Here is a 26,245-nt window from a genome sequence, read left to right on the forward strand (position 1 = left end):
CCACTTCCTGTCCCACAGGCAGATTCCTTTGACTTTGACCCTGCCTGGCAACAGAATTGTGATTGGTTAATATGAAAATATATGTCTATAAGCGGCACAGCCAGGAGAAAAGCTATGAAAGGAAGTGAACAAACCATTTGGAATTATTTAATAAGTATTCATGGACAAAATGTCATTAACATTTGTGATTCAGATATTTTTTTAGGCTAGCAGAGAAGGCTTTGCTGGCCCTGACAGCCCACCATTGTCAAAATCACTCAAATCCCGCTGCAGGTTTAAAAGATATAGCCATGTGGCCAAAAATTGTTTCCTCCGCATGTTGAATCTATCTGGAACAAGTTGTATATAACTATGGTATTCTTTATAGCTGGTGCCAGGAGCAGAATAATGTTGAATAGAACGGGATTCTACACAATATATATCAAAATCACTGATATCCACAGGCCAAAAATTTTTAAATCACCAAGCAGACAATTTTTTGCCAGGTTTTGAATAACTTTGGATATTCTTCACAGCTGGCGTCAGGCTCTAAAATATGTTGAATAGGACATGATAATACACAATAGATGTCAAAATAAATAAAGTCTAATTGCAAGTTTAAATGACATAGCCTTGCTGGGCAAAAAGTGATTATCTCACCGAGTTGAATCGTTTTTTTTTCCAAATTTTAAATAACTTATGAATTCTTTAAAGCTTGTGTCTGGTGCTGAAATATGTTTTATAGGACATGATTCGGCACAATATATGTCAAAATCACTCAAATCCAGCCAAAAGCTTGAAAGATACAGCTATATGGTCAAAAAGTGTTTATCTCACCAAACTGAGGCTTTATCATGCAAATTTTAAATAACATAGGAATTCTTTAAAGCTCTTGTCTGGTGCTGAAATATGTTGAATAGGAAATGATTCTGCACAATATATATGAAAATCACTCAAATCCAGCAGCAGGTTTAAAAGATATAGCCATTTGGCCAAAAAATGTTTCCTCCGCAAGTTGAAGCTTTTTGGAACAAGTTGTAAATAACTATGGAATTCTTTATAGCTGCTTCCAGGTGCAGAATAATTTTGAATAGGCGAAATTCAACACAATATATGTCAAAATCGCTAATAACCACAGTTAACCAGGTTTCAAAGATATAGCCATAGTAGGCCAAAAATTCTTATATCACCAAGCAGACAATTTTTTTGCCAAGTTTTGAATAACTTTGGATATTCTTCAAAGCTGGTGTCTGGCTCTAAAATATATTGATTAGGACAAGATTATACAAAATAGATGTCCAAATTAATAGTCTAATTGCATGTTTAAAAGACATAGCCTTGCTGGGCAAAAAGTGATTATCTCACCAAGTTGAATCGTTTTTTCCCAAATTTTAAATAAGTTTGGGATTCTTTTGAGCTGGTGTCTGGTGCTAGAATATGTTGAATAGGACGTGATTCTAAACAATGCCTTGTGGTGTTTCAACGATGAAATAATGGCGGAGGCGTAAGGGAGTTCCGTTCTTTATTTTGAAACACCAACAAAATACGACTGGAACTTGAACATCTGGGATCAACTAAATATACCCGACTTAGGGTTAGGGTTAGGGCAAGGGTTACGACCGCCGACCGTTAGTCCCGTGGAGTGACAGACCGCGCCCCTTTGTGTCCGCCACAACCTATCAAAATCACCAAAGTCTATTTGCTGGTTTTAAAGATATAGCCAAAAAATATATATTCACTCGTTAGTCATTCATCATCTTTACACCTTATCCTGCATATCCCTCGTATATTTTGGGGATCAAGGATGTTCAAGTCCCAGTTGTATTTTGTTGGTGTTTCAAATTAAAGAACCGAACTCCTCTACGCCTCCGCCATTATTTCATCGTTGAAACACCACAAGATCGTCTATTCAGTGTTGACTTTCAGCATTTGTTTACTGCTGCATCACAACTAATTAGGAATATCATTTTCTAACTTGAATTAAAATCCTTTGGTGCTGTGTTTGTGACAGTTACTAAAAATAACTAAAATATTTCCTGTTAATCTGAGATTCCCTGTTGGGGAAAGGGGTTTTGGCAAGATGTAAAAACCATACATAAAATGAATAACGATTTTCTGATTTTGCGAATAAATCTGTAAACAAACAGTGCATTTCCTTAACAGGTTTAAAAAAAAACTTCTGCAACGCAAATACTTCAGATTTACGGCGGTCAGAAGTGATTCCTGCTGCTTGCCGTAGATAGCTGGGAAAACGGATATTACGCCAATCAGGTGGCACGCGACGTTCTCACACGCTGGTATGAGCTTAAGCTAATTTAAAGCAGAATTTACGCTTGCGTTTAACTTTTCTATATTGAGAGGTCGTTGATTCACAACATGGATTTTTGCGTTTCCGAAAACGTTTGCTAACGAATGTAGACTACGTGATGATAGTTTTAGTATGTTGAACAAATGGCTACAAAAGAGAAAACATTTAAGTTTGTCGTCGTGGGAGGTGGCATCGCGGGGGTAACGTGTTTGGAGCAGGTAATAGCTTATTAGTTAGCACTACTATAAGCACTAAGCATAATGGCGTAAATGCAGTTGACAGTTTACTTGTATCTAAATGTTATTGACAGCTTTTAACCCAGGTTCCGTCAGCTGAGGTTGCTCTGATCACAGCCGGTCCCCACATCAAGATAGTGACCAACTTCAAACAGGTGAGGGTGCTGCTAGCAAAGGTAACTTAACTCGTTTTTCACTGTCCTCAGTCTAAAGCTATTACTCACGGAGACGAACACAATTTCGTTTCGATTCAAAATCCTTTCGATAGAAACCGAAAACGCTGCAGTGTATACCGTCGGCCCGTGAGTGGCGAGATAACTTTGCTACCATTTATATACGCAGACATGGAGCACGCAACTGCTCCATGTGTCAACTTTTCTGAAAAGATGCTAAAGGGACGGGAATGCAAGGCTTTTGTTGTAATTGGCTTAAACGTTTGTCAGCTACATTACTCAAACAAAACAAACACCGTTGCTATATGATTGGATTTTAAAGGGCTCCCAGATCCCAGAATCTCAAAACATAGCGTATTCGGGCTCCAAAAACGCCGTTTGGGAGTAAGCGCCTATTCAATAGAAAAATAACAGTGGCGCTACATATCCACTCCGATTTCTTTTTCATATAATGCCTTGTCCTGTAGTTAAACAACATAACAGCTCTTTTCTTGCTGTAAATTAGTTGCTTCTTATCTTGATTTGTGCTTGATTGAAAAGTTATCCAAGGTCCTTGAAGAATTCGATGTGAAAGAGCAATCAACCAGTATTCTACAGGAGAAATTTCCCAACCTGACTATTATTCATTCTGCTGTCAAAGCACTGAACACAAAGTCTCATGTGAGTATGAATTTAACTGCATGGAGCGTTAATTTATGAAAAAAAAAAATGCTGTTTTGTTGATGGATCTGAGAAATACAATTAGTTTTGAAAACAAGGCTTTTTTTACTTTGTAATTGTATTTTTTAATAAAGTTCGAAGGACTGCTAGTAATATCTTACAGGTCACTTATAATGTATGTCACAAAAATTTTACTAATTACACTTGGGTAATAGTAGACTTTATAGTATGACTTTACAAAATATATCACAACAATATATTAGCGCTGTCTGTCAGTTGAACGACAGCTTACAGCTTGTCCTATCAACCTCCATGTGTGCTCAGCGTGTTGAAACTGCAGATGGCTGTGTTTTTGGTTATGAGAAGCTGTGTATCTGCAGTGGAGCCAGGCCAAAGCTCCTAGCTCAGGAAAAGCTGCATGTACTGGGCATACGTGACACTGACAGTATCCAGGTACCACCCACTCACTCTCAACATTTGTGCCACCATTCAATTTTCGAAGATGCTGTTTAAACAAAGCAGTCTAAATTGTTTGCCAAGGAAATATTAGTGTTTTCCCTTCCCCTCCTAATGGTCTTACCATCCAGGTTGAATGTCAAATGAATTCACAAACTCATATAATAAAAAGCCAGGATGTTGATTCTTATCCAATGTGTCTTCTTTATGTCCTGAAAAACCTTAATTTCCTAGAAAATAAAGTTTTAGATTTCTATTAAAGAGGAAAAAAACATCAATACAAAAATTGGAAACTATATTCTCCTGCATTTTTTTTTTTTTATTTATATGTTATTAGTTCGGAAGAAATTAATAACATAACTTCATAAAAATTGTAAGAACTTAATAAAAGATGTTTGCACATCCCTGAAAACATATTTTCAAAATCTCCTTATTCCTTTACCTTGGCTTGTCTATTCAGTGGTTGCTACAGCAGATCAGCCATTCCCATCTAACCCTATTCACTGAATCTTCTTCTCTCACACCATCTTACTTCTCTGACCTTCTCTCAAAAATATCTTAACATGTGCTGTCCCTCTGATAGACTCATTCCTCATCCAAGTCACTCTCAAAGAGAACTCTGCTACCCCCAGCTCTGCTTCCTGTCTTTTCCTCAATGCCACTGTTCTGACCACTATTTTCTAACTTTTCTTTTCATTCTGGCTCAACCACACATTTCCCCTGACACTTTTCTCCACTTTCAAAATAAAGAAGAAAATACTCTGTAATTAAGCAAAGAATACCCAATACTTCAAGTCAGAGACATCGAGATATATTTGTGTTTTAAGAATTATCTAGAGTTCTGAGAAAAATATCTCTAGAAAAGAAAGCGACTTCTGAATGCTTTGTAAATGTGTAGAAATAATAATGTGATGATTATTTACTTAACTTTGTAAAAGGGCATATCCTTTATTGACTGTAGAAAAATTTATGGAAATTTGCCTTTTCATCAGAACAAACTACTGTGCTATATTTCTAATGCCTAATGGATTTATACATAAAATCAGAAATGTTTGATATCTCTTCTTTGTATTTCAGATACTTCAGAAGCAGTTATCCAAAGCCAAAAGAATTGTTATAGTTGGAAATGGAGGAATTGCTTTGGAATTAGTGTGAGTCTCATGTAACTAAATATGAACACCGTTTTCATCTAAATAAAAATAGTTGCATATGTCATGTAAAAATTATCAAAATGATCTTCTTTGGTAATTTATTGTATAACAATATTATTAAATGGTAATGTTATAGATATAAAGTCAAGGGCTGTGAGGTGATCTGGGCTGTGAGAGATAAAGCAATAGGAAACACCTTTTTTGATGCTGGAGCGGCACAGTTCTTCATCCCCTCACTCGAAGCTGACAAGCCAGAGCAAGATGGTTCTTTTAAGAGGCCTCAGTACACCATAGAACAACAGGCTGTCCAGACCTTCACTGCAGGTTTTAAAATTATTGCAATTTTTGGCAAAGAAGATGCACAGAATGCAAAATTTATGTTTATGTGTTTTCAATGTATTCTCAGATGAGTACTTGCAAAGATGTTTCACCAGTACTACAGAGCCTGGCAGTGCCCTTGGTCCATACTGGCATGAAGGAATAGTTCTTCAAGGAGCAGAGCAGGTTAGAAACTATTTAAACCATTCTTTCTTTGCTAAACCTACTGCGATTTTCATAGAGGTCCACCATTTAAAAGCCAATTGCTCCAAACAGGTTATGTAATTTGCAAATGTGAATTATTCTGACCAAAACTTGTTGGCAACCATTTTTTTCACAACCAAAATCCAAGATTAAAATATGATATTGCTGAGCTCTTTTTTTTTTCGCACTATAAGCCGCACCTAAAAGCCTTTAATTTTCTCAAAAATACGAGAGTGCGCATTATATGTGGATCAGTATTGGTTAATTATGGCTACCGTATTCAGGGGCCATCGCTGAAGTAGCAGCAGCAGTCAAAACGTAAAGGGGAATTCCTGTCCTACACCACTTGTGTGTGTATGAAGACCCCAAAATGGCACCTTTCAAGAGACACGCGTACGACGCAGAGTTCAAGCTCAAGGCGATCAGTCACGCAGTAAAACACAGGAATAAAGCAGCAGCGAGAGAATTCAACATTAATGAATCAATGGTACGAAAGTAGAGGAAGCAACAAGATGACCTGCGCCAAGTAAAGAAGACTAAACAGAGTTTCCGAACAAACAAAAGGAGATGGACACAGTTGTAGGACAAACTTGAACAGTGGGTTGTTGAACAGAGAGCAGCAAGTAGAAACATCTCTACAGTCACTAATCAAATGAAGGCAACAGCGCCAGCTAGCGACGTGAACATCAGTGAATTTAGGGGCGTCCCTTCTTGCTTTCGTTTTATTAAAAGCTCTTGAACTGTAACAAATCTTCTTCTTCTTTCGGCTTTTCCCATCAGGGGTCGCCACATGGAGTCAACTTTCTCCATCTAACCCTATTCTCTATATCCTCCTCTGACACACAAACTACCTTCATATCCTCTCTCACTACGTCCATAAATCTTCTCTTTGGTCTTCCTCGAGACCTCTTGCCTGGCAGCTCCAATTCCAGCATCCGTCTACCAATATATTCACTATCCCTCCTCTGTACGTGACCGAACCATCTCAGTCTGGCTTCTCTGACCTTCTCTCCAAAACATCGGACATGTGCTGTTCCTCTGATAGACTCATTCCTGATCCTATCCATCCTGGTCACTCCCAAAGAGAACCTCAACATCTTCATCTCTGCAACCTCTAGTTCTGCCTGCTGTCTTTGGTAATTGTAACAGTTTCTAGTCCATACGTCATCGCTGGTCTCACCACTGTCTTGTACACCTTTCCTTTTATTCTGGCTGAAAGTCTTTTATCGCATGGCACCCCTGACACTTCTCCACCCATTCTAACCTGCTTGGACCCGTCTCTTCACCTCTTTTCCACACTCTCCGTTGCTCTGGACTGTTGACCCCAAATACCTGAAATCCTCCAGCTTCTTGATCTCCACTCCCTATAGCCTCACCGTTCCACACGAGTTCTACTCATTCGCACACATATATTCTGTCTTGCTGCGACTAACTTTCATTCCTCTCCTTTCCAGAGCATACCTCCACCTCTCTAGATTTTCCTCTACCTGTTGTCTGCTCTCACTACAGATCACAATGTCATCCGCAAACATCATGGTTCATGGGGATTCCTATCTAACCTCATCTGTCAGCCTATCACCATTGCGAACAAGAAGGGGCTCAGAGCTGATCCCTGATGGAGTCCCACCTCCGCCTTGAACTTCTCTGTTAGCCCTACAGCACACCGTACCAGTGTCTCACAGCTAGCATACAAGTCCTGCACCAGTCTAACATACTTCTTTGCCACTCCAGACTTCCCCATACAATACCAGAGCTCCTCTCTTGGAACCCTGTCATGCTTTTTCTAGGTCTACAAAAACACAATGCAACTCCCTCTGACCTTCTCTGTACTTTTCTATTAGCATTCTCAACGCAAATACTGCATCTGTAGTACTCTTCCTAGGCATGAAGCCATACTGCTGTTCACAAATGCTGACTTCTGCTCTCAGTCTAGTTTCCACTACTCTTTCCCATAACTTTATTTTATGGCTCATCAACTTTGCCCCTCTATAGTTGCCACAATTCTGCACATCCCCTTTATTCTTAAAAATAGGCACCATCACACTTTGTCTCCATTCTTCAGGCATCTTCTCACTCTCTAAGATCCTGTTGAATAATCTAGTCAGAAAATCTACCGCTGCCTCTCCTAGACACTTCCACACCTCCACAGATATATCATCAGGACTAACTGCTTTTCCACTCTTCATCCTCTTCAATGCCTTCCTCACTTCACTTTTACTAATTTTTGCAACTTTGTGGTCTACAATAGTCCCCTCTTCTACCCTTGCCTCTCTTTCATTTTCCACATTCATCAGCTCTTCAAAGTACTCTTTCCATCTTCCCATCACTCTTCTAGCATCAGTCAATACATTTCCCTCTCTATCCTCTATCCACCCGGACCTGTTGTACAATCTTTCCATCATTATCTCTCTGTTTCGCCAACCTGTATAGATTATTCTCACCCTCCTGACTATCCAACCGAGCATACAAGTCATCGTACGCCCTTTGTTTTGCCTTTGCTACCTCTATCTTTACCTTTCGCCGCATCTCCCTGAACTCCTGTCTGTTCTCTTCAGTCCTCTCAGTATCCCACTTCTTCTTTGCTAACCTCTTTCTCTGTATACATTCCTGCACTTCCTCATTCCACCACCAAGTCTCCTTATCTACTTTCCTTCCAGATGACACACCAAGTACTCTTCTACCTGTCTCCCTGATAACACTAGCTGTAGTTGTCCAATCATCTGGAAGCTCACCCTGACCACCCAGACCCTTTCTCAACTCCTCCCTGAAAACCATGCATCACTTCTCCCTTTTCAGCTTCCACCACTTTGTCCTCTGCTCTGCCTTTGTCCTCTTCATCTTCCTTGTCACCAGAGTCATCCTACAAACCACCATCCTAGGCTGTCTGGCTACACTCTCACCTACAACTACTTTGCAGTCACTGATCTCTTTCAGGTTACCTCGACTATACAAGATGTAGTCTACCTGCGTGCTCCTACCTTGGCTCTTATAAGTTACCTTTATTCCTGTTTTTTTCTGGAAAAAGGTGTTCACTACAGCCATTTCCATCCTTTTTGCAAAATCTACCACCATCTGTCCCTCTACATTCCTATCCTGGATACCAAATCTGCCCATCACTTCTTCATCCCTCTATTGCCTTCACCAACATATCCATTGAAGTCTGCACCAATTTACCACTCTCTCATTTCTGGGAATATTCTGCATCACTTCATCTAACTCATTCCAGAACTTCTCCTTCTCTTCAGATTCACATCCCACCTGCGGGGCATAGCCACTAACAACATTGACCATCACACCTTCAATTTCCAATTTCAGACTCACAAGTCTATCTGACATTCTTTTCACCTCTAGGATGTTCCTAACAAACTCCTCCTTCAAGATAACTCCTACTCAATTTCTCTTCTTGTCAGTACCATGATAGTACAACTTAAAGCCTGCTCCTAAGCTTCTAGCCTTACTACCTTTCCACTTGGTCTCCTGGACACACAGTATATCCACCTTCCTTCTCTGCATCATGTCGACCAACTCTCTACCTTTTCCTGTCATAGTTCCAATATTCAAAGTCCCTACTCTCAGTCCCAGACTCTTTCCTTTCCTCCTCTCTCTCTGCTTCCGAACACACCCTCCTCCTCTTCTTCTTGTTCTTCGACCCACAGTAGCCCAATTTCAGTTAGTACCCTGTAGGTCATCAGTACCAATGGCGGTTGTTGTTAACCCGGTCCGTGACCTATCCGGTATGGTATAGTTTTGGTTGACTTGCGTGTTTGGTTTTGGCAAAAGTTTTACGCCGGATGCCCTTCCTGACACAACCCTCTGCATTTATCTGGGCTTGGGACCGGCACAGGGAGACACTGCTCCATGCCCCCCCAAAAGCAGGCTTGGAGAGACACAGACCAGTGCCGCCCTGAGGCTGCATTAGAAACATCTCTAAGGTGTCTCTAAGGTATCTCGCTAGGGTGCGCACTATTTTGGTCAGAGTAGACGACAATCTGCGTCACTGAGACGGACCAATCAGCAGATGATACCAAATGCATCACCTGCTGCTTGTTACGAAGTTGTTTCTAACCAGTTCTTTATCTCCCTGCTACTCCCTCAGTAGCCATAATGTCGTTATCAAAACAGAAAAGTAGTTAGTGTAGAATTTTCAAAGAAAAATGGACCACGTCCTGTTGATTTACGGAGACGCATGGGAAACCTTTGTGCTTGGCGCGTTTGCAACAAGTTTTGGTATTAAAGGAATATAATATTCGGCGCCACTACGAGACTCATCAGAGTGAAAAATATGACAGCTTGCAAAGACAAATGAGCAGAGATAAGATCAACGATTTGCTGGCGGGTCTGAGGTATCCGCAGTCCACTTTCACCGATAGCTGAGAAATCAGTGAAGCAGCGGTAAAAGCCAGCAACCTAATTGCTTGCGAAAATGTGCAATTTAATGTTAGTCACCAGCTTCACTACAAACGAGTATGGTGGAATTCAATTTTCATGCAACTCCATACATCTTTAGTATGTATACTATGTGTATGCATGTTTCATGTATGAAGTTTAATAGCACTCTTTTTAGTTTGTAGGGTGTAGTCAGGGATTGAATTCAGATTTTATATGCAGATGTGTAAATGGTTTAAAAATCCCTTTCTTTATAGGTCTCATTTAATCTTAAAGTACATTACTATATTTTTCAATACCAATTACTTGTTAAAGTTTTGAGCCTTTGTACAATCAATGATCACATGATTGCAATGCATACATGTGAATGACAAAAGTAAATTGCAGTAAATTGCACTTTTGTCTCAGGAAATATGAGGTGTTTCATGAAATGTTTTGTAAACGGATTGTTCATTAAATTCCAAGACTTTCCTAATGTCCTTGTACTTCTTTACACCGGAACAGAGGAAAGACATGATATTTTGGTTATTTATTGCTGAGTGTGCCATTATTTTAATGGTCCGGCCCACTTGACATCTACCTAGGCCGTATGTGGCCTGCGATGAGAAATTAGTTTGACACCCCTGATCTAGTGGATGCATAACACAACCCCAGCCACTACAGAAGTTTCTATTCCATGTGCCTTATAATGCAGTGAGCCTTATATATGAAACCGTTTTAAAACAGGTCAGTGATTGAGGTCCGCCTTATCTGATGCGCCTTATAATGCGGAAAATATGGTGATTGAAGTTCCCTTGACATTAGTAATTTTTGACAATTTCCACTTATAATGGAAAGGAGATACATTTTTGTGCTTCATCTGACAAGATGAATCCGAATTTTCAGATGAAACCAAACTTATATATTGGTCATTGTAGAAAAGGACTCCGTAAACAACAATGTGATTCATCAACTCTATATTTATAGTTTCCCTAATTAAGTATTTTCATTCTTACTCTATGGCCTCTTATGGTGATTTTAAAATTTACATTCAGAAACATTCCAAAAATACAACTGATTCATTGATGAATTGTAGTTGATAGTGGACCTGATGCATCTGTTCAACTTTTTTAAAGATTTGATATGGTATGTAGGTTTGGAGCTTTAGTTTCAGATTTTGTTTTTTACTTGGCATGTGACATGGCACCACAATGTTTTAGGTCTTAAAGTATCATATATCATGCAAACTTGGAAACAAGACTCAGGAGAGAGAATGAGCAAGGTTATTTCTAACTTATACAAATATATAACATGCACAAACATCTGAGCTGCCTTTTGCATGTTAACTGCCTCACAGTGCAGATTCATAAAGACTCAAAACAATCTCTGAAAGTCAGAAATATCTGAATTGTTGTTTTCTGTTGAGGATGATAGTTCACATGTATGCAACAGCCTCTAGTTTAAGGCAGCTGCGGTTAACTTAAAGTCTGGCAAAGTATATCAGGGGATGAGACCCAGTGTCTATTAATAGTCATGAGTTCAAGAGGCCAGTCACTGATTGCAAAATAAATGACTATTGTGTGTTTACAATAGTTGTAAGAGTTGTACTTAATGACTGAGTATGGTATTCAATACGTCTGTACTGATTGTATATAAGAAATGTAAGAAATGTGTGAAAGTGTCAGTTATTGTTACCAAAAGCCTGAGATTTCATCTTCAAATGCCCCAGAAATATTCATCCCTCCAAAATAATAGAAACACAAAATACCTCCTAAAGGTTGGCAAGGTGAGGCAATAGTTAGAGCCTTTCTATGTGGAGTTTGGATGTTCTCCCCACTTCTGTGTGGGTTTCCTCCAGGTTCCATGTTTCCACCCATAGCCCAAAAACATGCAGAGGATGATAGGGGAAAAAAGTTGAAAAATGTCCCTAATGGATGAGAGTGAATGGTTGTTTGTGGCCCCACAATTGACTGGTGACCAGTCCAGGGTGTACCCTACCTGTCGCTCAATGACAAACAGGGATATACTCCAACATCCCCTGTGGCCCTAAGTGTAGGATAAAGCAGTTGATAATGGATGGATGGATGGATGGATGGATGGATGGAATATCTCTTAAACTGATTAGTTGGTGATTAACTTAAAAAGTTGACCAATAATTAGTGTAGGTTTGATGTTGTTTTTAATTGAAAATTCTGTTACCATAATTTATGAACTACTGAGCACATCTGAATGTAGAATCAGAAAAACTTTAGCCGTGCTGGCTAAAAATATCTCTATAAATACATGGGCACATCTAGGCCACACTTGTCTATAAGACGTAGGGGTCCATGTTGTAACGAGATATTCACACAGAAAACATTTCTTTAAACTTATAATTAAATACATACTGGTAACATTCACAAATATGTACTGGAAATGCTTTTTTCTGAACAGTGGCTATCACACAACTGTGAAAAAGATTAATAATAAATAGCACAAGAAAAAGCCTATCCATCCATTCATTTTCTATCCTCGCTCTGTCTTACTCCAGCCGATCGCTATCTTCGTCATCCTCTTGCGCACTAAAACCATTAAAGGCGGCGTCTTCGATGTTGGCATTTAAGCGCCTCAGAATTTCACAGTAATTTCATTGATACGATGTGGCAAGGCTAAATCTTTTGATGGCATGAAGCTCGTTAGCCCAAATAAATCCATAAATTGGCCTCATCATTGTTAAAGACGCAGTGTTCAAAGCGTTTGAAAAAAGTAGCGGGTTGTAGTCCAGGAATTACGGTATATGTATTTTTTGTGCAGTGGTGTATAACATAAAATTATACAAACTAAAATCTCCAAATACACTTATACATATATATTTGTAGTCATTCAGGGAAGAAACTGTGTCCTGTGCAATAGGTTAACTTTATTAAATAGCATCAATACAAACAAGGTATATTTGGGTTTCTTTGGGTTTATATTTGGGAAAAAGTGACCTGATGTAACACAAAAAGACCTCAAATAAAATATATCCTTAACGTAAATTCAATCACAAAGTATCTTTTGAGGTTCGCAGTCATCCAGGCCATGGTCAATTCTTGTAAAAATCTGCTAATCATAGCAACTGGACTTGATTTTCTTTCCTTGAAGGCATTTCACGAGTCATCTGAAAGGCTTATTCAGTTCTAAATTTATTGTAAATTCAAACACAAATGTGGGCCAAAAAAAGACACATTTTTGAAAGTGAGAAAAAAGATGAAGATAATACTGAAAATGTTAATGTTGTCAACCACAGTCAGACTTAGGTTTTAGTAAATAATTTGAAATAAAATAATTCTGAGGCTTTTTTTTCTTCTGACGTGTCATTCTAAAATGTGAAAACATTAAAGCCTTCAGTTGTTTTTTTTTTCCTATTATTGTCTTTTGAAATGTGATATAGAGCTGGATGTGTGTTGACCTTTTCTGACTCTCATTTCTTTGTTTGCATGCAGGGGTTTTGCAAAGTTACAGTGGAGTATCAGTGTGAGGTGGACAAGATTTTTACGTCTGAGGAGCTGCCCCATATCACTTTGTCAACACTCCAATCTGATACTGGTTCAAGTGATAATTAATTTACAGAATGAGTGAAGTTTCTTCTAGTGACCGAACCTCATTTTTTTAACTGATCATTCTTTACTCTAGGAACTTGGCCTGTTTACATCCTGCTGACCAATGGGAAGACATTTGGATGTGACTTTGTCGTCAGTGCAACTGGAGTTAGGCCAAACACCAAGCCATTTCTTCATGGCAACAATGTGTGTAATGTCATCCTTTCTGAAAAGTAATACTTCTGTGACTGCATCACTTTGGAAAGGTCATTTGCTTGTTTATTTCCAAACTTAATTTTATTAGGATTGTTTCTCGGTGTGGATGCATACGGTAATTTCCAGACCACTGAGTGCTCCTCAATATAAGCCACACAGGCTAAAAAATTTTAAATAAATATATGCATAAATATATAGGCCACATATGTTTATAAGCCGCAGGTGTCCACATTGTAACATGAGATATTTACACAGAAAGATGTTACACAGGAATTTTTTTTTTACTTTTAGTTAAATACATACAGGTAACATCAACAAATACATTCTAATGCTTTTTTCCAAACAGTGCGTGTAACACAACTGATGAAAAAGTTTAATGATAAATAGGACAAGGTCCATCTGTCCATCCATTTTCTATCCCCGCTTTGTCCTACGCCAGTTGATGGCTATCTTCTTTTTCTTCCTGCACACTAAAACCATTAATCGTCTTCTTCAGTGTCGGAATTGAACAGCCTCAGAATTTCACGGTAATTCCATTCGTCAGATGTGACAGGGCTAAATGTTTTTTTTTTTTTTGCATGAAGCTCGTTAGCCCAAAAAAATAAATTAGCCGCATCATTGTTTAAGCCGCAGTGTTCAAAGCATGTTTAAAAAGAGGCGTCTTTTAGTCTGGAAATTACAGTATTTGACGTTCTCAGTTATAAAGTACAATAAATGGCAAGACCACATTTGGCCAACAACGTGTCTGTTTTCTTGACTAGATTTTTTTTAAAAAACATCCATTACAGGAATTTGAAAGTGAGATACTCTTTCACCCTCGACAAGGTCCTTCTTAAGCCTTTTCTGCCTCAAGTTGCAATAGCTCTGGCTGCAGTTTGTATTTTTTTTTACTATTTTAGGCTTTCTGCCAAACAATTATTCATTACATTTTAACAGTAACAGAACTGCAAAACATTAATTGTAAACATTTACCTGTGGCTGTCTTTTAAGTCCTAGTTACATATTGGATCTCCATAGTCTTATATACCTAAAAGCGCCATCAGGTAAAATTTACCTGCATAAAGAGTGCAATAACTTTCATGAGATTTATTTCATGTTTATGTAATGACACTTGTATTGGTCAGGATGTTTTTCCTCACTGAAATGAAAGACAACTTGCCAGACCACATCTGGGGGATTGAATAGGAACACTAAATTCAAGAAAATCCTCCAGTATCTGAAAAATGTTTACTTGTTCAGTCTTTAAAAAAGTGAATCTATACAGGGGATATGCCCTTTTCCTCTATTGTAAGAGAAAGGCAAGATAATTAAACTTTATTTTCCCCTTTTTAGTTTGCTTTAGCAGATGACGGTGGACTTCAAGTAGATGACCATATGATGACATCAGAGCCAGATGTCTATGCTGCGGGAGATGTGTGCACTGCATGTTGGAAACACAGTCCACTATGGCACCAGGTAGATATTAGGAGAAAACTTGTAATGCCTAGAAAAGAAAATATCTTTCTGACTGACAATTTTATTGTATATAAGACTTTTAGCTACATGTCTTTGAAGGTTGTTCGGGATACCCATATTTTACTTTATATTTATGCTCGTCACACAAACCTGACTTTTCAAATATCTTTCAAGATATTTATCCTATCAAACAAGGAGCTTCTTGAGGTCAAGAGCTAATAGCTACACATCCCCTTAAATGCAGCCTAGTGACAGCATTGGCCAGTGTCTCTCAGAGCCAGTCTCAGGGGAGGCACGGGCCAGTGTCTGCCTGAGATCCAATCCCGGATAAATGCATAGGGTTGCGTCAGGAAGTGCATGTGGGGTAAAACTTGTGCCAAAACCAAATGCAAATCAAACCTAACAATCTCATACGGCATTGGTCGAGGCCAAGGTTAACAACAACCACCATTGGTGCGGATAACCTACAGGGTAGTAGCGGAAATTGGGCTGTTATGGGTTGAAGAAGGAGAGGAGGAAGGCGTGTTTGGAAGCAAAGAGAGAAGAGGAAAGACAAGAGTGGGACTGAGAGGAGGGGCTTTGGATATTGGGACTATGACAGGAAAAGGTGGTGCATAGAAGGAAGGTGGAAAGGTAGGAAGGCTAGAATCTTTGGAGCTTTAAGTTCTACTATCATGGCACTGACAGGAAGAGAAATGGAGTAGGAGTCATCTTGGAGGAGGAGTTTGTTAGGAATGTTTTAGAGATGAAATGTATGTCAGATAGACGTATGTGTCTGAAACTGGTAATCGAAGGTGTGATCCTCAATGTTGTTAGTGGCCATGTCCCACTGGTGGGATATGAGTTCGAGGAGAAGCAGAAGTTCTGGAATTACTTGCATGAAGTGATGCAAAATATCCCCAGAAATGAGACTGGTAATTGATGCAGACTTAAATGGACATGTAGGTGCAGGCTATAGAGGTGATGAAGAAGTGATGGGCAGAATCTTGTATCCAGGAACACAGAAGGACAGATGGTGTTCAACTTTGCAAAAAGGATGAAAATGGCTGTCGTGAACACTTTTTTGGGGGTAAAGACAGGAACATAGGGTAACTTATAAGAGCGGAGGTAGGAGCACACAGGTCAATTACATCTTGTATAGACGATGTAACCTGTAAGAGATCAGTGACTGCGAAGTACTTAAAGTGAGAGTGTAGCCAGATACTGTTTTGTAGGATTACTGTGTTGACAAGGAAGATCAAGAGGACAAAGGCAGAGCAGAGGACAAAGTGGTGGGAGCAAAGGAACTATGCTGTTGTATGAAGAAGTCTGGAGTGGCAGAGAAGCATGTTAGACTGGTGCCAGATATTCTAACTAGCTGTGAGACATTGGTGAGGTGTGTCGTAGGTGTAAAAAAGAAGTTCAAGGGATCAGGTCTGAGCCCCTTCTTGTTTGCAGTGGTGATGGACAGTCTGTAAGATGAGGTTAGACAGGAATGTCCATGAATCATGATGTTTGCAGATGACATTGTGATCTGTAGTGAGAGCAGAGTACAGGTTTGGGGATGGAAAGAATCAGGAATAAGTCTACCAGAGGGACACCACTATGAGGCGCACCTAAAAGCCCATTAATTTTCTCAAAAATCAACACTGAGCCTTATATTCTGATGTGTCTTATATATGGATCAGTATTGGTTAATTATGGCTACCATTGTCAGGGGGTGTCGCCAAAGTAGCAGCAGTTAAAAACGGTATAGGGGAATTCGTGTCCCACACCACTTGTGGATGTATGAAGACCCCAAAATGGCACCTTTCAAGAGACACGCGTACGACGCAGAGTTCAAGCTCAAGGCGATCAGTCACGCAGTAAAACACAGGAATAAAGCAGCAGCGAGAGAATTCAACATTAATGAATCAATGGTACGAAAGTAGAGGAAGCAACAAGATGACCTGCGCCAAGTAAAGAAGACTAAACAGAGTTTCTGAATAAACAAAGGGAGATGGCCACAGTTGTTGGACAAACAGTGGGTTGTTGAACAGAGAGCTGCATGTAGAAACATCTCTACAGTCTTCTTCTTTCGGCTTTTCCCGTCAGGGGTCGCCACAGCGAGTCAACTTTCTCCATCTAACCCTATTCTTTGTGTCCTCCTCTCACACCAACTGCCTTCATATCCTCTCTCACTACGTCCATAAATCTTCTCTTTGGTCTTCCTCGAGACCTCTTGCCTGGCAGCTCCAATTCCAGCATCCGTCTACCAATATATTCACTATCCCTCCTCTGTACGTGACCGAACCATCTCAGTCTGGCTTCTCTGACCTTCTCTCCAAAACATCGAACATGTGCCGTCCCTCTGATAGACTCATTCCTGATCCTATCCATCCTGGTCACTCCCAAAGAGAACCTCAACATCTTCATCTCTGCAACCTCTAGTTCTGCCTGCTGTCTTTGGTAATTGTAACAGTTTCTAGTCCATACGTCATCGCTGGTCTCACCACTGTCTTGTACACCTTTCCTTTTATTCTGGCTGAAAGTCTTTTATCGCATGGCACCCCTGACACTTTTCTCCACCCATTCTAACCTGCTTGGACCCGTCTCTTCACCTCTTTTCCACACTCTCCGTTGCTCTGGACTGTTGACCCCAAATACCTGAAATCCTCCAGCTTCTTGATCTCCACTCCCTGTAGCCTCACCGTTCCACACGAGTTCTACTCATTCGCACACATATATTCTGTCTTGCTGCGACTAACTGTCATTCCTCTCCTTTCCAGAGCATACCTCCACCTCCCTAGATTTTCCTCTACCTGTTGTCTGCTCTTACTACCGATCACAATGTCATCCGCAAACATCATGGTTCATGGGGATTCCTATCTAACCTCATCTGTCAGCCTGTCCATCACCATTGCGAACAAGAAGGGGCTCAGGGCTGATCCCTGATGGAGTCCCACCTCCGCCTCGAACTTCTCTGTTAGCCCTACAGCACACCGTACCAGTGTCTCACAGCTAGCATACAAGTCCTGCACCAGTCTAACATACTTCTTTGCCACTCCAGACTTCCCCATACAATACCAGAGCTCCTCTCTTGGAACCCTGTCATGCTTTTTCTAGGTCTACAAAAACACAATGCAACTCCCTCTGACCTTCTCTGTACTTTTCTATTAGCATTCTCAACGCAAATACTGCATCTGTAGTACTCTTCCTAGGCATGAAGCCATACTGCTGTTCACAAATGCTGACTTCTGCTCTCAGTCTAGTTTCCACTACTCTTTCCCATAACTTTATTTTATGGCTCATCAACTTTGCCCCTCTATAGTTGCCACAATTCTGCACATCCCCTTTATTCTTAAAAATAGGCACCATCACACTTTGTCTCCATTCTTCAGGCATCTTCTCACTCTCTAAGATCCTGTTGAATAATCTAGTCAGAAAATCTACCGCTGCCTCTCCTAGACACTTCCACACCTCCACAGGTATATCATCAGGACTAACTGCTTTTCCACTCTTCATCCTCTTCAATGCCTCCTCATTTCACTTTTACTAATTTGTGCAACTTTGTGGTCTACAATAGTCCCCTCTTCTACCCTTGCCTCTCTTTCATTTTCCACATTCATCAGCTCTTCAAAGTACTCTTTCCATCTTCCCATCACTCTTCTAGCATCAGTCAATACATTTCCCTCTCTATCCTCTATCCACCCGGACCTGTTGTACAATCTTTCCATCATTATCTCTCTGTTTCGCCAACCTGTATAGATTATTCTCACCCTCCTTACTATCCAACCGAGCATACAAGTCATCGTACGCCCTTTGTTTTGCCTTTGCTACCTCTATCTTTACCTTTCGCCGCATCTCCCTGAACTCCTGTCTGTTCTCTTCAGTCCTCTCAGTATCCCACTTCTTCTTTGCTAACCTCTTTCTCTGTATACATTCCTGCACTTCCTCATTCCACCACCAAGTCTCCTTATCTACTTTCCTTCCAGATGACACACCAAGTACTCTTCTACCTGTCTCCCTGATAACACTGGCTGTAGTTGTCCAATCATCTGGAAGCTCACCCTGACCACCCAGACCCTTTCTCAACTCCTCCCTGAAAACCATGTAACACTCCTCCCTTTTCAGCTTCCACCACTTTGTCCTCTGCTCTGCCTTTGTCCTCTTCATCTTCCTTGTCACCAGAGTCATCCTACAAACCACCATCCTATGCTGTCTGGCTACACTCTCACCCACAACTACTTTGCAGTCACTGATCTCTTTCAGGTTACCTCGTCTATACAAGATGTAGTCTACCTGAGTGCTCCTACCTCAGCTCTTATAAGTTACCTTTATTCCTGTTTTTTTCTGGAAAAAGGTGTTCACTACAGCCATTTCCATCCTTTTTGCAAAATCTCCCACCATCTGTCCCTCTACATTCCTATCCTGGATACCAAATCTGCCCATCACTTCTTCATCAGTCTATTGCCTTCACCAACATATCCATTGAAGTCTGCACCAATTACCACTCTCTCATTTCTGGGAATATTCTGCATCACTTCATCTAACTCATTCCAGAACTTCTCCTTCTCTTCAGATTCACATCCCACCTGCGGGGCATAGCCACTAACAACATTGACCATCACACCTTCGATTTCCAATTTCAGACTCACAAGTCTATCTGACATTCTTTTCACCTCAAGGATGTTCCTAACAAACTCCTCCTTCAAGATAACTCCTACTCCATTTCTCTTCTTGTCAGTACCATGATAGTACAACTTAAAGCCTGCTCCTAAGCTTCTAGCCTTACTACCTTTCCACTTGGTCTCCTGGACACACAGTATATCCACCTTCCTTCTCTGCATCATGTCGACCAACTCTCTACCTTTTCCTGTCATAGTTCCAATATTCAAAGTCCCTACTCTCAGTCCCAGACTCTTTCCTTTCCTCCTCTCTCTCTGCTTCCGAACACACCCTCCTCCTCTTCTTCTTGTTCTTGTTCTTCGACCCACAGTAGCCCAATTTCAGTTAGTACCCTGTAGGTCATCAGTACCAATGGCGGTCGTTGTTAACCCGGTCCGTGACCGATCCGGTATGGTATAGTTTTGGTTGACTAGCGTGTTTGGTTTTGGCAAAAGTTTTACGCCGGATGCCCTTCCTGACGCAACCCTCTGCATTTATCTGGGCTTGGGACCGGCACAGGGAGACACTGCTCCATGCCCCCCCAAAGGCAGGCTTGGAGAGACACAGACCAGTGCCGCCCTGGTCAAAGAGCTACAAAGCTACAAAGAGCTAACGGTGTTTACAGTACGGTATTGTGAATGCAGTAACTCGTTTTGGGAGTGAACAGAGTTGTCAGAACATTGGTTTATATTCTATTAATAAGTTTAACTGACTTACTTATCTGACTGTTTTGTTGACATTGCCTTTAGCGCAGCTTCAGTGGCTTCTAGTGGATGCATAACGCAACCCCAGCCACTACAGTAGTTTCTATTCTATGTGCCGTATAATGAGGTGCGCCCTATATATGAAACAGTTTTAAAACAGGCCATTCATTGAAGGTGCGCCTTATAATCCAATGCGCCTGATAGTGCGGAAAATACTCTAGATGTTTTGGAGATAAGATCAGAGAAGTCAGAATGAGATGTTTCGGTCATGTGCAGAGGAGAGAGAGTGAATATATTGGTGGACAGATGCTAGCATTTGAGCTGCCAGGCAGGAAGTTAGAGGAAGACCAAAGAGAAGATTAATGGACGAGGGAGAGCGGATATGAAGTTAGTCAGTGTGAGAAAGGAGGATACAGAAAATAGGGTTAGATTGAATGTAAAGTTCCTGAATGTTTCATTACAGTACAGTCATTTGGCAGATGCTTTTAACCAAAGCGACTCACAGTGAAGATGCCGGGGATTTAGAATCTATCTCAAATCTATCTAAATCTATCTAAAATAAATCCCCACTGATGGTAGTGAGGTTAAATCCCCACTACCACTGAGCTACCTAAAAGATTCCAAATCCTTTCATGTATGTGTCTAACCACAAACACATTCGGACTTGGTCCCTGAGTTTGAATAAATTAACCTCAACTACATACCAACTGCAGCTGAAACACCATGGATCAAAATTGCTCTCTGAATGTTTAAAGTTGCTGACTCCCTGCCTTATGATGAGTTGATTATTTCCTGAAGGTTTTTCATGTCTCACTCAAGACTAGCAAGGCTTTGCTTTAATAGAAGAGAACTGATTGGGATTCACTTTTTAATAAAATTTTACATTTTATGGCAACATTTAGCTTATTTTAAATGTTACCTGCCTATTTTTCAGGTAATATTCAATATTTTTGCTCCATGTATTTTGATTTAATTTTTTTTATTTATTTTTGTATTTTTTTAAATCATGAATGTTGTATCAAGGTGTCTGAATGTTGTTTATTGTGTAGGTTTCTGGCTATTTCCACCAGGGCATAGAATACCCTCTACCAGTGCATTTCAGGGCTCCACACAAACATAATTTTACCTCTCCAATTCTTGTTTTGAATTACTATTATCCATTTGGCAGGTATCTCTAATTGGACTTAAAGTGCATGTTAACCAAAAAACTATTTTAAAGGAAAGAAACTGCATCACAGCTTTTTTTCTTTTAAATGTCAAGACCACGTCTTTTGGTCAATCAAATAATCAGAAGGGGTGAACCCAGTTAGTCGGTGCTAGGTATAAAACAAGAAAGGAAGAAGTGGAAAACACAGTCTTAAAGTAAATTTGTGAGGATGTGCTACTATTACTGGAATACCTGGCCATTTCTTGATGTGATTTCCTTCTCTCATTCTGTTCCTTCGATGGGTCACAGTGAATAAACTTTGTCCATCCAACCCTGATTTCTGTATCTTCTCTTACACCAACTAACTTCATGTCGTCTTTCACTACATTGCGTTATTACTGGAATACAGTGCCATTTCTCATTGTGACTTCTTCCTCGTATTCCTTTGAAGTGTCACCACTGCGAATCAACTGCCCCATCAGCTGTCTAACCCTCACTACATTCATCGTTCTCTTAGTCTTCCACTAAACCTCCTGCCAGGCAATTCCATCCACAACATCCTCCCACCAGTATATTCTCTAGCCTTCCTCTGTACATGTCCAAACAATCTCAGTCTGGCTCTCTGATGTTATTTGCAAAACATCTAATATGTGTTGTCCCCCTGATGGACTCATTCCTATCAATCCTCATCACACCCTAAGAAAACCTCAACATTTTCATCTCTGCTACCAACAGCTCTGCCTTCTGTCATTTCTTAGTGCCACTGTCTCTAAACTGTTCTACATATCCAGTCTCATCACTGTCTTGAACACCTTTCCTTGCATTCTTGCTGATACTCTTTAATCACATTTTACACCTCATACTTCTCCACTCATACCAACCACCCATACCAACTTGCTTGCTCACATTTCCTTCACCATGTAGCTATGTGTGCAGAATACTAAATTGGATACATTTTCATCATTATTATATTGTGCTGTGGATTTTTTGCAGATGCGGTTATGGACACAAGCACGTCAGATGGGCTGGTATGCAGGACGTTGCATGGTGGCACAAATTCTTTCAGAGACAATAGAGCTGGACTTTTGCTTTGAACTGTTCTCACATATCACTAAATTCTTTAACTACAAGGTAAGTTGCTAGAAGTCAGTTTAACATTACAATAACTTCTATGCTTGACTGCCAGAGGGTAATTTTACACTACTGCCCTGTTTCCTTTTGTTCTCTCTCTCTCTTCTCTGTCTTTCTTTCTCTACAACTCTGCTCAATTACAAAAGATGGTCTTCTGATCATTTCACAGGTGGTCCTACTGGGAAAATTTAATGGCCAGGGTTTAGGATCTGACCATGAGCTGCTGGTGCGTTGCACAAAAGGCCAGGAGTATATCAAGGTGACACTATTCATGATAACAATGTGCTGGCACAATCTTTTTGAAGAATTCTGCCATTACAGGTGTATGCACTACACTGTACTAGCACTGTGTTATCAAATTATGTCTTCGAATTTTATGTTATTAAAAAAAGTCACTATGATGTTTCATTTCTGTTACCCAGAGCTAATTAGAAACAAGATAAGAGAAAATGAATGTATGTTTACCTCATATTACAAAATTAGTAAGCAAAGCACCTATCATAAGTATTAATCCCCTTGGATGTTTTACCCTTTTAGTGCTTTCATAAAATAATCATGGTCAATAAAATTTGACTTTTTTAATTAAATTTTTGGGGGGAAAAACTCTTTAATGTCAAAGTGAAAACAGATTTCTACAAAGTTATGTCAATGAAATAGAAATATAGAAAGAAATATAATTGCATAATAAATCACCCCCTTTTTAAGTTAATGGTCTAATTCAATAGAGGGCCATCAAATTCTTGCCAATAGTCTAACATTTAGTGAAATGAAGATCACCTGAGTGGTGTGGGTGTGCTTCAAGTGATTGAGGTATATACCACCTTTGTCCAAATGGTCCAGACTAGTGGATCAGTATTCTTGGCGACAATTACAACATGAAGACAGAACACTCCAAGCAACTCAGGGAAAGGGTGATTGAGAAGTACAATTCAGGGGCTGTATACCAAAACAATTTCCAAGGCATTGAACATCCTTTGGAGTTCAGTGAAGTCCATTATCAAGAAATGGAAGGAATATGGCACTTGTGTGAATTTGCATAGATCAGACCAACCTTGTAAAATAAGTGACCGTGCAAGTAGTAGACTAGTGAGAGAAGCAACCGAGACCCCTATGACTACTCTCAAGGAGTTACAAGCTTCAGCTGCTGAGATGGGAGAGACTGTGCATATAGCAACTGCTGCCCGGGTTCTTCACCGGTCAAAGCTTTATTGGAGAGTGGCAATGAGAAAGCCACTGTTGAAGAAAAGTCATATTAGATCATATTAGATCTCGACTAGAGTTTGCCAAAAAGCACGTGGAAGACTCCATGGTCAAGTGGAAGAAGATTCTTTGGTCTAATGAGACCAAAATCGAACTGACCAAAAAGTTTTTGGCTGTCAGACAAGACGTCATGTTAGGTGGAAACCAAACACTGCACATCACCAAAAACACACCATCCCCACCGTTAAGTATTGTGGTGGTAGCATCATGCTGTGGGGATGTTTCTCAGCGGCCGGACCTGGAAGGCTTGTAACGAGAGAGTGCAGAAAGAATGCCGCAAAATACACTGAAATCCTGGGGGACAATCTTATTCATTCTGCAAGTGAACTACGGCTTGGGAGAAGATTTATTTTTCCAGCAAGACAATGATCCGAAGCATACTGCAAAAGCTAACAAGGATGGTTAAAAAAGAACCAGGTAAATGCTCTGGAGTGGCCAAGTCAAGGCCCAGACATCAATCCTATAGAGAATGTGTGGCTGGACTTAAAAAGGGCTGTTCATGCCCGATACCCACGCAACCTGGCAGACCTTGAGCGGTTTTGCAAGGAAGAATGGAGCAAAATTGCTGTAGACAGATGTACAAGACTTATCAAGACTTATTCACACAGACTCACTGCTGTGATTGCATCCAAAGGTGCATCTACAAGATACTGATCGGAAGGGGGTGATTAATTATGCAAACAATTATATTTCTTTATATATTTGTATTTCATTGACATTTCTTTGAAGAAATCTGTTTTCGCTTTGACCTTAAAGAGTTTTGTGTTAGAAAAGCCAAATTTTATTGATCATGATTGATTTATGAGAGCACTAAAAGGGTAAACTATCCAAGGGGGTGAATACTATAGGCACTGTAATAGTGTTAGAAAAGTCATCAGCATTTTTCTCATGTGGATCTTTATCAGAATTTCTTACAGAAAGCCCTGTCTCTTTGAAACAGGTGATTCTCCACAGAGGGAGGATGGCTGGGGCAGTGCTCATTGGAGAAACAGACCTAGAGGAGACCTTTGAGAACCTGATCCTGAATCAGATGGATCTGACGCCATATGGAAAGGAGCTGCTCAATCCAAATATTGATTTGGAAGACTACTTTGACTAGCAACCAGGCTCTGTTCAAAAGCACATGAAGTCCCACAAACCCACGAAACAAATTAAAGACAAATTATACTGGGCTTACACCTCAACACTGGAGACAAAATATTTTCCTCAGACTCGAGTAAAACTGTCAACTCACACCTGTCAGCTCATATCTTAATGCTAGTCTTAAGTCTTAGTGTAATCTTAGACCAAAGACTGTGGGTCTCATAGCTAAAGATTTTGAAAATACTCGTGGAATACTCGTGGCTACCACGCAGTGCTTTGACCATCTATTTGCGGCACATCTGCTATTTTAGCCCAAAACTTTATTTGTCCTCCATGGGGCAATTTGAGTACACAGGGGATAGTGTAGCAACCTAGAGCAGATGAACATGAACAAATATAGATATATATATCTTCATGGTGATGTAATGCTAAGAATTGCGATAATATAGAATATGTTTGATATTGTATTGTCAGGAGAGTACCAAGACTGCTTACGATTTCCATATGACTGCCAGCCTTAAGTCTGCGCTTGGAAAATTGTAAAGTGCAAGCCTGGCATTAAATAGACATGAGTATCTCAAAGCACTTGAGAAAAAATGTGTTCAAGCAAAATATGTGTGGACTTTTTAATGTTACCAACAACTGTAGTGTGAAAGGAGATCATGCATAAAATTAATCAATTTAATAAAATTTAAGTGATATGGAAAAAAAAAAAAACTTTGGAAAGGGTACTGTTTAGTTATTCATTTTAAAAGCTCCTTTTTTTTCAATGAAGCCTCTTGTCACTGACACTAGATATTTTTCAGGTATGAAAGTTCCCCACATGAGACAGTCAGTTCCATCTTGTATTGTGAAATCTGATTCTCATGAGCTGCAATCATCAGTCATCATTTATGACTGGGTTATGCATTTTTAACCAACCTGGATCATTATAAAAGAAACATATGTAATGTCCAGATTGATTTTTCTCTGTACTTTGGTAGATTGTTTTTAATGTTGTCTTTTTGCAAGACTAAGCCTTGACAGTTACTACAATCTTATGTTTGTGAAAATTATCAACAGCTTTTAATTTTGAAATGAATCAAAAGTAATCTATTAAGACAACCTAAAATACACAATATGGCCAAAAGTATTCACTCACCTGCACTGACTTGCATATGAACTTCAGTGACAGCCCATTCCTAATCCATAGGGTTCAATATGACGTTGGTCT

The 26,245-nt window shown here is 39.9% G+C and overlaps 1 protein-coding gene across 4 annotated transcripts; it reads left to right on the plus strand.

Moving 5' to 3' along the window:
• The first annotated feature begins 2,230 nt into the window (after window positions 1-2,230).
• pyroxd1 (pyridine nucleotide-disulphide oxidoreductase domain 1) lies at window positions 2,231-25,733 on the plus strand. Of its 4 annotated transcripts, none has more exons than XR_015106152.1 (13): window positions 2,231-2,505; window positions 2,598-2,678; window positions 3,237-3,356; window positions 3,681-3,809; window positions 4,890-4,963; window positions 5,100-5,287; window positions 5,370-5,467; window positions 13,315-13,423; window positions 13,505-13,617; window positions 14,959-15,081; window positions 22,552-22,689; window positions 22,836-22,948; window positions 24,890-24,920. XR_015106152.1 is itself a non-coding variant. In XM_086146664.1 (13 exons), exons 1-13 carry the CDS (start codon window positions 2,431-2,433, stop codon window positions 25,046-25,048), a joined length of 1,497 nt encoding a protein of 498 aa, XP_086002790.1. In that variant the 5' UTR covers window positions 2,231-2,430; the 3' UTR covers window positions 25,049-25,733. The 4 variants fall into 4 exon arrangements, 3 of the variants coding, with proteins under 3 accessions (XP_086002790.1, XP_086002791.1, XP_086002792.1); XM_086146664.1 differs by having other exon boundaries at window positions 22,859-22,948; window positions 24,890-25,733; XM_086146665.1 differs by having other exon boundaries at window positions 13,315-13,417; window positions 22,859-22,948; window positions 24,890-25,733.
• The last annotated feature ends 512 nt before the right edge of the window (window positions 25,734-26,245 follow it).

The sequence above is a fragment of the Fistularia commersonii genome, chromosome 5, assembly GCF_037954325.1.
Source record: "Fistularia commersonii isolate RoL2024-O1a breed Wild chromosome 5, RoL_Fcom_v1.0, whole genome shotgun sequence".
NCBI classification, from domain to species: domain Eukaryota; kingdom Metazoa; phylum Chordata; class Actinopteri; order Syngnathiformes; family Fistulariidae; genus Fistularia; species Fistularia commersonii.

Coding starts and splice junctions, on each gene's coding strand:
- pyroxd1 (XM_086146664.1), top strand. CDS start 2,431: ATGGCTACAAAAGAGAAAACATTTAAGTTTGTCGTCGTGGGAGGTGGC. Junction 5,468..13,314: donor TTCTTCAAGGAGCAGAGCAG/GTTAGAAACTAT, acceptor GTTTGCATGCAG/GGGTTTTGCAAAGTTACAGT. Junction 22,949..24,889: donor AAGGCCAGGAGTATATCAAG/GTGACACTATTC, acceptor TCTTTGAAACAG/GTGATTCTCCACAGAGGGAG.